Here is a 17,466-nt window from a genome sequence, read left to right on the forward strand (position 1 = left end):
GTTTCACATAACAAAGTGATAGTGTTTTTTTGTAAGTTACGTTATAGTCTTAGTAATAATAAATTGTTCCTTTTGAATTATCGCCATACAATTTGATAATAGCCGTTATAATATTATAAATATTATAAACAATAATCGTTGTTTTTACTATGGGTATTGCATTATTAAGTATATATTGTATACGTAAGTATACTGTTCTCACAATTTAACACAAATAACAACAGTTTTGAATATAAAAATAATATTTTCATTCTCTTTTGGTTACGTCGAAAATTCATATTAATAATTTTGGTGAAAATAGTCTTTCATACTTTCGTAAATGGTATATTATTAAATTCAACAGGTCAAAGAATACATCCAAGTACTCTATATCAATCTTATTTTATGCATATAACATACTTAAAACCCACATTTAAATCGTCTCGATTCGTTGTATATTCTGAATGAATTGGTAAGGAATAATTTTATGAATAAATAAATAAATAAACAAATATAAAAATGGTACTAAATTTGATACTTTAAAAAGGTAATTTATTTGGCCTTGTAGTTCCATTAAATATAAAATGCATCTAATTAGGTATATTTTTCTTAAAATTGTGATTTTCGGATAAATTAGATGATAAGCAATTAATTTAAAATATAATAATATGTAGGTAATGTTGTTCATTAAAGAAATATATTGAGTATAATATGTGTTATACGTATTTAGTATACAACTGTTAAATATTAAGTTATTTACAAGAGCTAAAGGATTTAATTTAAAATAGCAAAACAAATATTTAATAATAGCATTTTTCAATAATTCAATTTAGAGATACATAATTCTCATTTAATTTACTTCAGAACTTCTAATTTTTTAAATATAATGTACATGAAATCAAGCATAAAATATGCACTGTTTAATTGTACACAAATTCATATGTAAAATTAGGAGTCATCATTCTGCTGTATAATAAATGTTGAGTATACTTAATCTTGATTCCGAGTTACTGAAATAATTGTGTTAACTTAATATTTCAATGCATTGAAAATTTTAGTATGTACACTGTACAGTAAATAATAATACATTTGAAAATTTAAAGGTCCCTACAATATTAATAGTAATATTTATTATTTTAGAAATATAAATAAATCTTAAATTAAAACAAAAATCATTATTATTTGGTTATATATTCAATTTATTTAAATTTAAATTTAAAATAACTATGCAAAAAATTGCACAAATGGATTTTTAAGATTTTAGGATTCTGTAGGAATAACATAATATTATAATGGGCGTTGTATTTAATTTTCAAGACTTAATTTTAAATATTTTAAACCAAAAGATATTTTTTAAATTTTCAAACAAATTATATAGATAGGTTAAGTTAGTACATAAAATAGAAAAATAAAATTTTATTTTTGTAAATAATTTCAAATAAATAAATATTTAAAAAGCACAAAATATCTTCAAAATGGTATTATATCAAGAAAATTCTCATAAAAGTAGTTGATAGAAAATTAAGTCTACTAAAATTCATGTTTTAATTACAAAAAAACAAAAACAAATTATGTCGATATCATATTTTGCGTATTACATCCAATTTATTAAAAAAGCCACACTCAAAGTTGAAGATAAAAACATTTTCATAACTATATAGATGGCGTACACAAAAACACATATAATAGTAAACATATTAATTGTTTGCTCAGAACTAAAATGCAAAATAAAAAATACTCGATTTAGAACCATAGAGAACTTAGATGCTAAAAATATTAATGTCTTAATTGAATATTGAAATTTAAAATATAAAATACAATTTTGTTGGTAGATACTTCGTATAAAAAATGTAATTAAAAATGAATTAAATGAAAAAAAAAAAATCATTAATTATCTACTTCAAATAAACAGAGATTCTTTCATTTCATAGGTCACTTCTATACTAAAGGAGGTGCTTATAGTAAAGACTATACGAACGTTGTCGACCGCCTTCTGTGCTTTATAATCTCTAAACATATACTACATATATTACACAAACCTTTTCAGACTATAGTAGAACGATTTTTCGTCAGCGGTGGCCGAGAATCCCCCTGGTGATGGTTTTTTTCCTCGTCGTCCTGTTACATTTTAATTACTCGACGCGACCATTCCAACCTAAGCTTACGAACAAAATTAAAAAAAAAAAAACATACCTAAATCACACAGGGCAAAAAAAAACATTGTCAGTGTTTTTTCAAATATACGTTCAAAATTTCTAGGAGTTTAGCCTTTTGAAAATAATTCGGTCAATTTTTTTGATCTGTAAAACATATGACCAAATAACTACTATTTTACTACAATACTCGGTGTTTTTTTTCCATGCATTTTATTTTCAAATGGATAATCTTTATAAAAATTCATTAAAAAAATCAGTTTTATATAAGCATTGTCGTAAATGTTTAAGTTAACCTCTTGATATTATTAAATATTATTCCACCTTTCAATATTAAACTATCACTTTTAATTATTTTTATCAAGACCTCTTATGATTCTTTTTTCTTTTCTTTTTTTTTTTTATTAGATAAAATAGAATATTTACAATCTGCAATTTATATACATACAATAAGTAAATATGATAACAAAGAAAAGGTAGGTATTACATGAATGGCGTGAGGAGGGAGGTCCACCAGTGTGGATACCCTCTAACTTGGGGGGATTATGATTCTATTCAATTTTTCTAAAATTGTTTGATAATAGAAATGTTGAAAACTGCTTTCAATATTATTATTTACTTACTATTAGAACTTAGAAATATATTAAATTAACATAGAATATTAAATAAATTGTACAATGTATCATTATGAGCTGTAATTGATTTTTAGAAAACTTAATTTAAAAAAATAAATATTGCATCATACAGGATATAGAGTTTTAAATATATTCTAATCCCAATAACTATTTCTTTATAGTATGTATGCACTTACTAGGTTTTTAAAATACAATCTTTATGAGTTTGAAGTTTACAAACCACAGCATAATTACGTTGACATTGCCATAATGGTCGTGACATTTTCTACACTATTAGTTTTTTTTTATATAAAATAAAAACCTTAAAAAACTGTCAAATTTAATCTGATGTTACTGCGACATTACACCAACATATATTATTTACTTTTATGTTACTTCACATAAAAGCTTATTTTTGTTATTAATAGAATCACTTGTAGACTTAAATTATAATTTTAGTTGACTCAAACTTTAAATTTTAATTTCCATTTCGACGCGGACATTGAATATTACTATATCAACTAATAGTTTATAAGAATTATAATAACTAGTTGCTGGTAAATGAATGCATTAGAGGTAACTTAATTTGATATGTAACATATTATGATATGAATAACTATATATACTAACTACTATATATAGTATCGAACTCTTTTGTATGAATTTTAATTATATAGCATACTGATACGAATTGCGACAAATATAGCATAACATTTATTATTTCCAAGAGTAAATTCTTTGTTTGTTTTTGCAAAACTATTAATATCTATTTGTAATGTATATGACGGTCAACGAGGAACTTTTATAGGATAAAATTCTTTAAATTGTTAGTTAAACCATATAACGATAATCATCACTGTTTGATCGTCATATAATTTTACAGGCACCGTATATTAATGAAGTGATTCATTATAAACTGGACGATGAAAATGAAATATTTTTTTATATACCTATTTACTATTCTTACAGATTGCAGAATTAGTAAATATGATCATATATTGATACATTTATTTTGAATTTTGATATTTATTGGAAAAGGGTAAACGTATCTATTGATAGGAACAAATTAAAGATAAACAATTAAATTGAAACATAAATAACCATGAATAATTTAGTATTATCACAGAATATAATATGAAATATATATACATATTATATATATATTCAATATTCATATATTCTGTGGTATTATGTTGAAAGTGATGAACAGCAAATCATGATAACATTTATTTAAATATGAGAAGGAAGCCATAAACAATATTTGTCATGTTTTTCTCGAATATAAAGAATTTCTTTGTATACCTTTTATAGTTTGCGAATTTAAATATTATCATTTATATTTATACATGAACAGAACAATACATAATAATAGCTTTTGTTAAAATGTTACAACAGTTTTAATTATCATTTGATATGATTTGTACATACAATGTTGAGTTTTTAATATTGTCATTTACATTTTTTAACCATTTTTTTCCCCTTAAAAACATATAATAATTGTTATTTTAACTAACAGTCAACAAAATAAATTACTAAAAAATATTTATTTTAAATAAATTTATCGATAAAATATGAACGCATGACACTCATTGTTAATCTGTGTAATCTTCTTATTTTCTACAAATCTATTAAATTTATAGTTATCATATAAAACTTTAATGAGTGATTGTTTTTTTTTTTACGATTATTCAGCCTGTTGCAAAAAAATAATATAAGAACAACTAAGGGAAATAATTATTATGGACAGTAATAAAAAAAAAAAAAATAGATAGAGATAACAAAGTGTAGAAGCCTCCCAGAGGTACTACAATAAATATGAGCGATTGTTAAATAATTTTTAAACAGCATCAAACTTAAAACATATTTTTCACTATTGTTCTTAAATACATCTAAAACAAAAATTAATAGCTTCGTTACTATAAAGGTAGGTTAGGTTAAATACTAATATACAACCAAGTAGACTGTGTATTAAAAACCACAAATTATTTATTTTTTCCTTTCGTTTGACGTTTGCACGTTCGCCAGCACTGAATTTCGTCATTTTATATGTGCCGGTGTCATTCATTAAATATTTCACTAAACTATTCTGCAGCTGTATTAAGTGATAATTATACTTAAATGCAACGCAAATTGTTTTGCCTTATGTTTATTATTATTAATATTACTCAGTGAGAAAGTTTCAATTATTGACGTCATTTTTTTGAGAGCATATGTTCTGAGCGTTATAAATAATTATTCTTCAACGTGCGTATAGTCTTGATGAATAACATTTAGTAAATAAAATCATATCATACACATAAAATATATGCTTATATAATACCTAACTGTAAACTCTAATGACTGTAAGGAGTGCAAGCTGATACAGAAAATAATAAAAAGAATTTTTTGTAATGAGAAAAACAATTTTTTTTTAAATCACACTTCTTAAAATGATGATTATTATCATTTTTTAAGATTGTTTTGCTTAAATAATAAAATACATTTTTAATTTCATAGTCCGGGGATATTTTTCTGAGTATTTCAATACATAAAAATTGAATTTCGAACAAATAATTAAAATTACCTACTTATAAATTTATATAAGTATGTATCTATACTTTCAAATCACAAGTGAGTTAATTATTTTAACTAACCAGAGCTCATATTATTATCATAGCAATCGCTAATTTACTTTGTCTTCTAACTTGTTACATCGTAATTTTTTGAAAAATGAAAAATCATAGGATTAAGGAGGTATGATAAAATGACAAATACTACTATTTTAAAAACAACATATACAGATGTTTTCGGGAATTATGTTTAGATGCATTGATTCATAATATTATTACAGTGTATTTATGGTTGAGATAAAATATGTATAATAATGATTGCTGCAAATAATATGAACTGCTAATATACGTAAATTTGGTACACGGCTGGCAGTTGACAAATGACAATGAAGTACATGTGAAACGGAACAACCATCCAATAATTAATACCTAGGTATCTATATATTAATCGTTGCCCTTTGGGACATTCTCAAATATACAATATTAAATAGATAGTATACAACAGATAGCTTATAATATACCTAAATAGAATAATGTATACATTATATATTTATATGCGAAGTTCATGTCAATTATACGACAATACCCAGAGGCGTGCCTAAAAAAATTTCGGGGGGAGGGGGGTTCAATATTTTTACTAACATGTATTTCATTTCAAGTGTACTTATTTACTATGTATTAATTTGGCGAATATATTTTCATTATACAATATTCATACAATATACATTGGTCAAATGTCAAATTATTCTATACTTCAATAGTAACATTAAAAAATAAAAATAATAATAATAACAATAATTTATCATATAGATTTCACGGATTACGGTCGACGGTCAATCTAATATATTCTATAGTAGTAGAGTGATCGATAATGACGATAATGGCTTATATAAATACACTAGTTTCCAACAAATGTTTGTAATGTAAAACTTTAATAATATACAAATATTAAGCAATACTCTTTTAATAAATTCGTTAAGATTTCGGGGGTGGGGGTTGGGGGGGGGGGGGTTGAACACCCCCCCCCCCCCCCCCCTTAGGCACGCCCCTGACAATACCTATGTGACTATAATCTATGTGGCTATATCTGAGTATAATCAAAACTAGACTACTAGAGTATAGGTAGTTTGTATTCAGTAATCTAACCATAAATTGTCTTATGATTCTGAAGATTTAGATCGAAATTGTAACTATAGAGTATGTTGATTATGATTTTTAATTTATATACATATTTGTAGAAATATATGGAAAATAATTATTAGGTAACATATGCTATAAATTTATAAATATAATAAAAAATACTGATCTAATTTTAAATATATAATGGTGCTCACGAGTTAGTCTCCAATTATCTGTTGTGAAAAATGTCGTTTTACTTATTTAAAATTAAAAGCAATTCATGCTTAAGGATTGGAAGTTTTTTACTTTCAGATTTTTACAGTTTTCTTTGTGGTTAGTATTTTTTTTCTTAACATGACAACTTTTGATAAAATACTGTTTCCATTTAATCCTAATTGGCAATTTTCGATTTCCTGTAAAGTTATGTGTTTAGTATTTTAATAATCGGTTTCAAATAATACACGAGAGTAACATCAGTGAAAACTTTTGTATATTGAAACTTGTATATGCCTTAGAAATATTTATTATTATATGCTAACTTAAAATATGGCAATGCATATTGGGATCTATATATAACGAAATGCATGACATAGGTTGTTTTACATAACGAAAAAATATGGACTTTTGAAATATAAAATACAGATACGGAAGAGATTATACGGTAAAACCTCTCTATAACGGAATCGATTGGGCCTAAATATTTTTTCGTTATAAAGAGTTTTTTGTCATAGAAAGTTAGAAATGTCATGTATTATTTGCACCGAGACTATTGATATTTTCCGTTATAAGGAAGATTCCGTTTTAGAGGGTCTGTTATAGAGAGATTTTACTATATTTTTATTTTTCATACAACACTGTTGTATCTCTGTCTTAAGTACCTATTTCAAGTGAAAAAAAATGATTGTTTCTTTAACTAGGTACCGAATAGGCACTAAACGATAAACATAATAATATCATTATTATTATCTTCGTTTGAACTTATTTGTTGCGTTATTATACATCGTATGATAATTTTTGTTGAACTGCATTAATGAATTCAATGATTTACTTTTTTATATTTCATTGTTAACAACTAAAATTACTTTCTTTTACTATCACGGTTGTCATTATCATTAAACAATTATTTTTTACTGTGAATTGCCGTGAATGTTTGGATTTGATTTGAAATATTAATATAGAATGCATAAACAACCACGCTGACTTACCTAATGTATCGAGTCTTGAGTGTGTATCGTTTACTGTAGAATAATATAATGTGGTGACAAAAATTTAAACATTATATAGGCACCTATACCTAAAGCATAGATGTACCTAGATCTTTAAATAATTTTCTTATAAATCAAAATTTAAGTTTCTAACAAATTGCAATGAATGTCTTATGATGACGTTATTGCCTTAAGTGTCCTAAAAATGAATCTTGATTTTAAAATTAATTATTAATGATAATATTGCAATTAAAATGTAATAATTAGTATTATTACATTGATTGACGATAGTGTACCTATTGAATAGTTTTAGTACGATTTGCTATACTTCGAAGTAATTTTTCAATTATTAATAAATATTGTTTATTAAAAGTACATATATCCTTTTACATTATATAATTTCATAATTTTATTATTAGAAATAAATTACTCATAAAATTTAATAATTAACATTTGAAATCATTTTTCTATGTATCTAATAAATTTAAATCAAATTTACATTCATATACATATTATTTTGTTTGTTTATTAAACAAATTTATTTCGTTATTATTGGTGTATTTTTAAGTTGACCAAATATTTTATTATCAAACTTAAATATTGGTATAACTATTTTAATAATAATAACTTCATAAATAACTACTACATAATGCATAAATTATATTTACAGTATATTTAAACCATATTGTTGTGATCATATTATCATGAAGAATAGTCTCTTTAGTTTTAATTTTATCTTTGTTTCAATTCACGAATTTGTAATTAAGATTACAATATCTAAACATTAACGTTCGACAGTTTTCTTCTAAATGTATGCTCCTCTTTTTTGAGGAAGGAAGTAAACCGATTATGTTTTCAAGACATAATAATTTGGAGGTAACTAAATTTTAAAATATGTTAACACTATAAACACTGGATAAATGAGGTTATTAAAGGATTTTATGTACTTACTGTTAAAGTAGCGTTAAACCGTTGATAGTTAATGTATTTCTGTTTTTAATGTTTTGAATATTCCAAGAATTTAGGGCTATAATATTATTATTTTCATCAGAATATGTATAATGATAACATTAAAAAATTTTCATTCTATAATTCATTAAATTATCATTTTGAGTAATATTTTAATCATAATTATTATATATTTATTATATTTATATGTATATATATATATTATTAATATATAATTATTATATATATAACCATAATCATAATAATAAACATTAATTAAATCTTCCAATATAATTTCAGATAAAAAGTAGATCTCAATACCAGTTCTTTCTGGAATTTTTAATAACGACAAAAAATGTGAATTATCAAACGATTCGAGTAGTTAGATTATTTTAAAATATGATGATCAAAAAACAATATACTCGAGTATCGAGTTTTTTTATAGGTAAATAAATATCAAATAATTAAATGTCCATATTATATAATGACATAATGTTAAGGTTGAATGTACAATCAATATATATATAATATTATGGTATAATCTCGAAACGTATAGAATTGCCGGTCGAGAACTTTACCGTTCGAAAAATGCTGCTCACTTAATATGTATTGATGTATACGGGGTTTTTTTTTTCAGTAGCAGTGGAATGCCATCACGTTTGAATGAAGTACAATCTCCGGTTAGCGATTCTGATGATGAGGAAATCGATGGATACAAGGAGTCGAAGACGCAAAAATATTTAATATCAATGGTAATTTCGTATGCTGTGTGTTTGTGTCCACTGATGATTTTAAGGTAATTAAAAGTACTGAAACATATGGTTTTTTTAGGGGCGATGAATAATTATCATTTATCAGTATACATTATAGAAATATATTAAAATAATATACATTTTTATCGAACTAATTAATAGGATGTTGATTTCTTTTAAGTATCAAAATGTAATTTCTACATACTGTATATTATAACATAGTATTATTTCTCGCCAAATGAAATTGTATTTTACCAACATTTATTTTCTATTCAAATACTGAGATCACATGAAATAAATAATTCATTGAAGTCCCCGTGGGCCACCAACATTTTTTGAAAATAATAGTATCAGAAGCTTAAAACTTTAATACACATATATAGCTTTACACGAATTAAATAACTAAATAATAATAGTTTTTTAGCTATATATATCTAGTATCTACTACAATAATTCCATCGATAACAAATGCGCAAAGCTCTTGAGGGTGCCAACAGTCACGTCGAAATCATAAGCAACAATACCACGGATAATCACCTGACTTATATTTTTAACAAACATATGATTTTAAAAAACATACGATACAAATGTATGTTACTATTTTGTTAGAATTCCTGCAGTTTCTGTCTACAGTTGTTCTCTGGCATAATATCTAGATTAGTAGACACTAAAATTTTCATTTATGCTTGATTCCATTAATTGCAGGTCATTTATGTTATAATATCATTTATTTTAGATTTTGACCTGAGTGATAAATGCATTCGTTTTAGAATGATATGTATCTGTGTTTTTGTGTTTTTGATTGTAATTCAAAAATGAATAGAAAGACATATGCATTTTTCACTGAATATTTATATTAGAATTTTCTTTACTTGGTATAATTTTCAAGTATTTAAGATTTACTTTTAATCTATTAAATTTATGATATAGTTATAGTGCCGATCAAATTTGGGTCAATATAATTTATGAATGACCCGAGACAAAAAATTAATCCGTACAGTTTAAGTTTTTTTCAATATTTCGACCAACTAAAAGTTTTAATAGCTAATTCCCGAATAGGTAACCACACGGTAACCAATCGAAGTTTTAGTGACGAATCTACGCTCTATTTACACGTGTTAAAACACAACTGAACCACCCTTCCCCTTCCTCCATCATACCAAAAAAGAAGCTAATTACAACCACCCAATAACAAACTTTAAAATGTAATTAAAGATCCCATATAAGTTGTTCTTATAACGTAATCGCATAGGCACAATTAATGCATCTCTAAGACTAATTTCTTATAAAATTGAAATCGAAATCTTGCAAATGATTAAAATATTTTAACGTAAAAAGCTAAAAAATTCAATACAAGGTTTCTTATACGATAATTCTCTTTTTTATTGACATTTTAAGTTAAAATTATTAATAGTTTTTAATCAGTTATCATTATACCCAATTATAACTCTCAGCACATTGTATCTTTCATATAAATCATAAGAGTATACATTTTTTCAATAATGATAACAAATATCAATGTCATATTTTTATTTCTCTTATTGTTGGAAATCAGCATAAAATTTAAATACCACACTAATATTTATTTTAACGTAAAGTATGAGTAACTATAATTTTTTTTTATATAAGTTGATTTGTTTTGTTTGGTATAAAAAAATAACCATATTCAATGACTATATGATAATAATTCGAGCAAATATTTGAAAAGTCAATTTTGTCTCCTGATGAACATTTTTTAATAAAACCATTTTATTCAAGTATACTCGTATGGATGTATTTAATAAAATAAGTATAAAATATTTTTTTTATTACAACTATCATTTTAATTATACAAAAAAAAGTATTTGTAAAGAAACATAATATTTTTCTGCTGTTTTATTTTTATTTTTAAAAATATTCATCAGTTATTAAATACTTTTAAGTTTTAATATTTAAATGCAAAGTAAACAACAAGTATCCCAATTCCCAACCCAACCCCGGTGTTAAAAATAATTTTATTACAAAGATAACGATAATGTTGTTTTAAAATTGAAGACTTTTATTCGAAAAAGCAATAAATACCAGTTGAACTATATGATGAAAATTCAATCATTAATACAAAAATAACTTGCACTCAAAAACATGTAACCATTTATTTTTTGTTCGTTATGGTTTCCAGCCATTCTGTAATTGGTATTGTCGGCACGCATTCAATTCTGATATAACAAATTAATACAAATTTGAAATAAATAAAAATAGTTTTGTAGTGTATTGAAATTGTTTGCAATAAGTTTTCATAATAATTGATTGTAACTAATAAAAGAAAGAAAAAAGGTAGAACACATTCTCTTGTTTATTGATTTGGTAGCTTTTGATTTTAGGTGTGTGTTAAATATGAAAATGGTCTGTGAAAGTTTGTATATAATTTATAATATAAACTAAATAGCTTAAAATAATAACGATATTTTGACAATTTCATTGAGTATTTAAAACGATAATGTATTATAAGCAACAGTTGAATTTTTCAAGTATCTATGATTAATATATTTTTAAATTACGTCAAAATAACTACAAACCGTTTAAGGAAATATCAATATTTTTAATACCCAACTTCGTATAAGTTTGAACTTAAAGGGTTTATAAAAAAATATATATATTGTTAGATATATGTATTCTTTAATATTATTTGTTTGCTACAAAAACAACTATAAGGGGATTTTGGTTTTACCCAGAAACAAAAATGATATTATAAAATGAATCGAAAAAAAAATTTAAAGTAGACAACTTCAAACACCAATAAATATAGTACAACAAGAATCTAAATATTTTGAGCCTTAATTCATATATAGAAAATACAGATTCAAATTTTTGTAAAAATATTAAATCCTAAAAAACATTATTCCTTTATGAAATACTACAATAAAACAAAATCAATTTCGTTAAAAACTGGCGTTACGTAAATATTCACATTTTTGTGTAATTTTTTTTTTTCAAACTGTATCTTTATATATATTATGGAAGAAAAATTCAAAAATGTAAGGAATTTTTACTTTAGGTAATCTCCTCTACCTCTACTCAAAGCACCAACTTGATTCAATTTTTTCTTTTTATAGACACCACTTTAAAAGTTTAATATTGTATTTTTTTTTCTACTCAAAAACTTGATGACATCACGAAATCAAAAACTACATTAAAAATAAATCTGCACATTATTATTGTAAAACCGCTTCGCTTGGAATCTTAAACGATATAATGTATTTAAAACAAAATTACAAGACTACAATAACACAAAATAGTACCTATATTATTTGTGAAATTACGTAATGCACGTATTGTACTTGTATTAGTAAAGTTATAGGTATATTTGAATTTATTGAAAAATGTCCATCGCACTATTGGCGGTCGAGAATATCATAAAAATAAAACAACGTATAATATTATTAAACACTTGTATAATAATACAACCTCACATTCGAATGGTCGTAATATATTATTTTATATTCAAATAATAGAACCAATAATAATATTTTGAGAAGAAAGAAATTTACCATAAAAAAGTATGTGAGGCGCTTAATAACAGCTACAGTTATAAAACAAATCGATCACAGTTTTCGCAGGTACAATGGTCGACATAGCATATATAGGGATTTTTAAACATAGCCTTCACCCATTTTTCCTTTAATAGTAAATTTTTTTATTAAAATTCTGATTTTATGAATTTTAAGTAAGTATATTTAAAAATATACTTTTAATATGTTAATACCTAAACGCCATATTTTAAAATGTGTAAAATTGTTTGTATATTATACTTAAATGTGCTGAGGCCATACAAATTTCTATCTTTCTTATACGAACCCATTTTTTACTGTAAATAATGGATGGTTTTCTTGAAAATGTGTCTAAATTAAGGTTCGAATGAGTGGTCAATGAATTATTAAAATGTTTATACTAAGGATTTATAATAATCCTCAAAAATGGTTTTATAAAAATACAAACTTTAGGTAATATTAAATATTTATATGTAATGATTAATACTTGGATAATTTTTACAAATTATTGATATTGTTAGATCAATACTAATTAATAACTTTTTAAAATCGTCTAATCCCCCATATCTACTTAACCCATTACTATAAACATAATATTACGTCGAGCGCATTAAGTTAAATCACTCAAAATCACTTAAATTTTGATTTGAATACATCAAAAAAATATTCAAAATTGTAATATTATACTATTATTTCGTACGATATATTAAATTAAATATTATAATGATTAATGAATAAATAAATCACGAAACTTAAAATTTCAGATTGGCGAAACTCGAAGTGTCTGAAACTTACGAGAACAGCAGACACTTTGATTTGACGTTCATGATATGCGTTTGGCTAGCGTTTGTGCCGACAGTCACCACTCCGCTGCTATTTGTCGCATGGAATTCGGACAGGTAAATTCACGGAAGGCACATTCAAAATCACTTACTTATGAATTTATAATCCGCTAAGTCTAATCCAGGCGTATTATTTTTTTTGTTCGAATTTATAGTTTAAGTTTTGATTTGAGAGTTGCATAATTTATTCAATTGATCCATTAAAATTTAAATCTAAAACAAACCTAAACAAATTTGTGACACTTAGGTATATAGACTAGGATTTTTGGTTTATACGATTTTAAAGTTATGAAAAAATTATAATTATCAATGTAAAGAAATGTACATAGGTACTATTTACTTTCAGTTATTTGTTAGCCGGATGGAATAAAATCGAAATTTTTGACAAACGTTTTTGCAACTATATTAAAATCTCATATATATATCCAACTCTAAATGTTATGGAGAATTTTTACCTATAATAATAACCAAATACCTACGTTGGTTCCTAAAGTTCCAAGTTAATGGCACGTGAAAGGGTTAGACACAAGCTAATAAACGAGTGGACCCATTTGGCCTCGTTCCTCATTAAAACTAATATTAATATCGTTTATCCTACATTATATAATTCACTCGGGCCCGATCTACCTTCACCTAGTCCTCCTCCGTATTAATTAAACATTGTGTACTATTTTCGCAGTAGTACCAAGGAACGGATCAGGAGTTATTTCAAAAGGACAAAAGTCACTGCGGAACAAGCGACAAGGACCGTGTCGACGGAGGGTCTAGCGGCACGCAATTCGATTTACACGGTGCAGGAGAGTATACCGGCTTAAACCTTTTCGACGCACGGAGTTGGTTTATACATTAATTTATTACGGAAATATAACAAACAATAAAATTAGTATTAATGAAATAATAATAATAATAATAATAATAATGAAAACAAAAACGAAAAATGCATAACAAAATTCACATATTACTCAATACGAATAGTTGACACCGTTGCCGGAAAATTGAAATTTCGACACGTCGGCGGCCGAAGAGTAGTACACTCCCAGCGGATTTTGAGGCAATTGCTGATTGGCTAACGCGCCGTTTTGCTGCTGGTACAAGCTGTTCGGCTTCTGTTGCTGCGGACCTTCGGCGGGCGCCTCGTTTACCGGTATGGCCGCAGGCCTGAACAAAGGCTTCTCCGCGGTTTGGTAATACTGCTGCTGCTGCGATTGCTGTTGCTGCTGCGATTGCTGTTGCTGCGGTTGCTGCTGCAGCTGCTGTAACAGCTGCAACTGCTGTTGGTAATCACTGGTGTATTGTTGCTGCTGCTGCGGCGACATAGCCGGTTGGTAGTAACCCCAGGACGACTGGAGCTGCTGCAACTGCTGGAGCTGGAGCCGTTGTTGATCCAACCTAGACTGTTGTTGCTTCTCCAAGATTTGTTTTTGTTGTGGCGGGTAGTAGTACGGCAGTGTCGGGTAGTTGTACTGTTGTTCCGGATATTGTTGGTAAACGTCACCGGCGGTGGCCGATTGCAGCAACGCAGCGTTGTTCGCGTACTGCTGTTGGCCGACTGCGGTCTGCCTGTCCGCGGTGATCGGTCCCCGGTACACGGGACTGAACTTTTGGCACACGCACATCCCCGTCAGTTGCAACCAAACCTGTACGTGTAGAGACAAGACGAACAAACATTTAGCATTATATTACTTATATTACGAGTACACATTTTAACTTTTATTGATTTTATTTAAGTGTGTACTTCGTCCCAAATCCCCCAGAAAAAAAATATTAAAAAGTTTTAAAGCTCATCTCGGTTTTGTAACCAAGTGAAATGTATTCAGTTCGTGTGAAAAGTTTTTCCACTGACAGTTTAAGTCCAAGTGAAAACACTGCTGCTGCAGATGACAAGATGAGTGACACTGTGTCGTGTTTGTTATTTCAACCCGTCACTATCATTACTATTATTATTATTATCATCAATATTATTATTACTAAATTAGAGGCCGTCGGCTTGTTTCAAAGGTTGTGTGGCATTTAGTTGTCCACAACCGTTCGTTGTGCAATCAAAATATCACGTGCATAACATAAAAATTGGACGTGTTTTTGTAGTTTTAGTATTATTTTAGAAATAAGTTTATTTATTAATGAATAATACTTGGATTGCTAAAATATATAAATAATAATAATAATATGTAGTGTGAAATAGATAAAATGGATTTTATCGATTAAAAATTTAAATTATTTTCATAAATAATGTAAACATGTTTATTTTGTATGTTCCATAAAATTAGGTAAAATTATTAAATTTATATGATATAATTGTAAATTTTAGGGATATTGTTAAGATTAATTTGAACACAATTTATGATATTATATATTATACGTAGGTAAGTATTTATTTATATTTTAATTGTTTAACGTTTACATGTACATATTTTCGTTTATACAACTGTATAAAGGAATGGCCATTAAAAATTAATTTGATCAAACGCTTTTAATGATCGATTCTCAGCGTAACAACCATGGACTTCAATACAAAATATCGTGTCAACTTAAATAAGATTATATAACTACAAACAGTTTATTTTCGGAAAAATGAATGTAGTTGAAAGAACTTGAATAAATGTTTATATAATATTATTATTATTATTATTTTTTTCCGTCTAAATGAATAATATGGCAAGCAATTTTTGTGGACGAAAAAAATACCGGAAATGACAACCAAATTATAGAATTGTACCGTGTACACTGTACATGATTTACAAAAGTTCATTAAATTAAAAACGTCGCGAATAAAAATTGTTTACTGCGTAATATGACCAACTCATTATTAGGAGTGCGTTGATTTTATAATTTAATTGAAACAATTTTTCACTCGGAAAACATAAATGTTACTCTTATATATTACGTAATAGTCTGCAGTGTTTTTGGTGTAAACGACCCCGAAGTAGAAGGTGAATATTATGGGTCAAATGCAAATATATATGTAGGTACCTTTGTATGACATTATATTATTATAGTATCCTTGGTTATATTTGCGCTTAAATATCATAATAATTCAAATTCAAAAAATTGAATTAACATATAATAATGTGATTGATATACCTATGTAGTTGATGCTTAACTAATCAAATAAAAAAAATAATTAAAATTGGGGGAATGAATGGTGGCAAAAAAAAAAACACCTACACATGTATATTTTTAATATTAAAATAACGGTTTTACTTACCAAAGCAATTTTCAACTTGGTCGAATCCATAGTAGGTATACTAAAGATGGTATATTATAACCAAAGGCTGAAACTCGATTATACGATTGGTCCACGCGGACACGTACTCGCAGAAATTATTTCGTATAAATATTAAAATACCTATATTATAGTATGATAACAACTATACGATTGTATGGCAACTGTCTTGCCCAAACGAAAAGACGGATTCAATAGGTATATGTGGCGAATATGTCATATGATTGTACCTATATAACGACGTGTTTGGATGTTAAATTGAAAGTGTGCTGGTGACGTTGGTGTAACAAACATTTATAACGGACTAACATACACACACACACAGGTGTCAAACAATATTGTCGTCGCCAACTCAATAAATCCGATCACGTTTTATTCAACGACCATTTATGCGCGGCCAGCTTGTAGGTAATAAAAATAATTCACACGTATATGTACCTATATAGTATATAACTATTTGCCTATAAATAGTGAATAAAATAATCATCATATTATTATTACTATGACGAAATTACTAAGATAATTATTATTACTGTAGTTGATATTATGTGATTT

The 17,466-nt window shown here is 26.3% G+C and overlaps 2 protein-coding genes across 3 annotated transcripts in view; one reads left to right on the forward strand and one right to left on the reverse strand.

The window, feature by feature from the left end:
- LOC107164650 (prolactin-releasing peptide receptor) overlaps nucleotides 1-16,304 on the forward strand; it is a 128,900-nt gene extending 112,596 nt beyond the window's left edge. The window contains exons 5-7 of one of the 2 annotated variants that reach the window (XM_089218744.1): nucleotides 9,205-9,363; nucleotides 13,611-13,745; nucleotides 14,368-16,304. In XM_089218744.1, the coding sequence (XP_089074870.1) occupies nucleotides 9,205-9,363; nucleotides 13,611-13,745; nucleotides 14,368-14,503 (430 nt within the window). In that variant the 3' untranslated portion in view covers nucleotides 14,504-16,304. The remainder of the gene's footprint in view (nucleotides 1-9,204; nucleotides 9,364-13,610; nucleotides 13,746-14,367) is intronic. The other variant, XM_089218745.1, reaches the window with a different exon arrangement.
- LOC107164662 (uncharacterized) lies at nucleotides 14,523-17,202 on the reverse strand. The gene is made up of 2 exons (XM_015512564.2): nucleotides 16,894-17,202; nucleotides 14,523-15,325 (listed from the first exon to the last, which is right to left on the reverse strand). The coding sequence occupies exons 1-2, from the start codon at nucleotides 16,921-16,923 to the stop codon at nucleotides 14,651-14,653; spliced, it is 705 nt and encodes a 234-aa protein (XP_015368050.2). The 5' UTR covers nucleotides 16,924-17,202; the 3' UTR covers nucleotides 14,523-14,650.
- Between the last annotated feature and the right edge of the window lie 264 nt (nucleotides 17,203-17,466).

Source organism: Diuraphis noxia, unplaced genomic scaffold (assembly GCF_037042655.1).
Source record: "Diuraphis noxia isolate RWA-SAM2 unplaced genomic scaffold, SU_Dnox_SAM2 contig0002, whole genome shotgun sequence".
NCBI classification, from domain to species: domain Eukaryota; kingdom Metazoa; phylum Arthropoda; class Insecta; order Hemiptera; family Aphididae; genus Diuraphis; species Diuraphis noxia.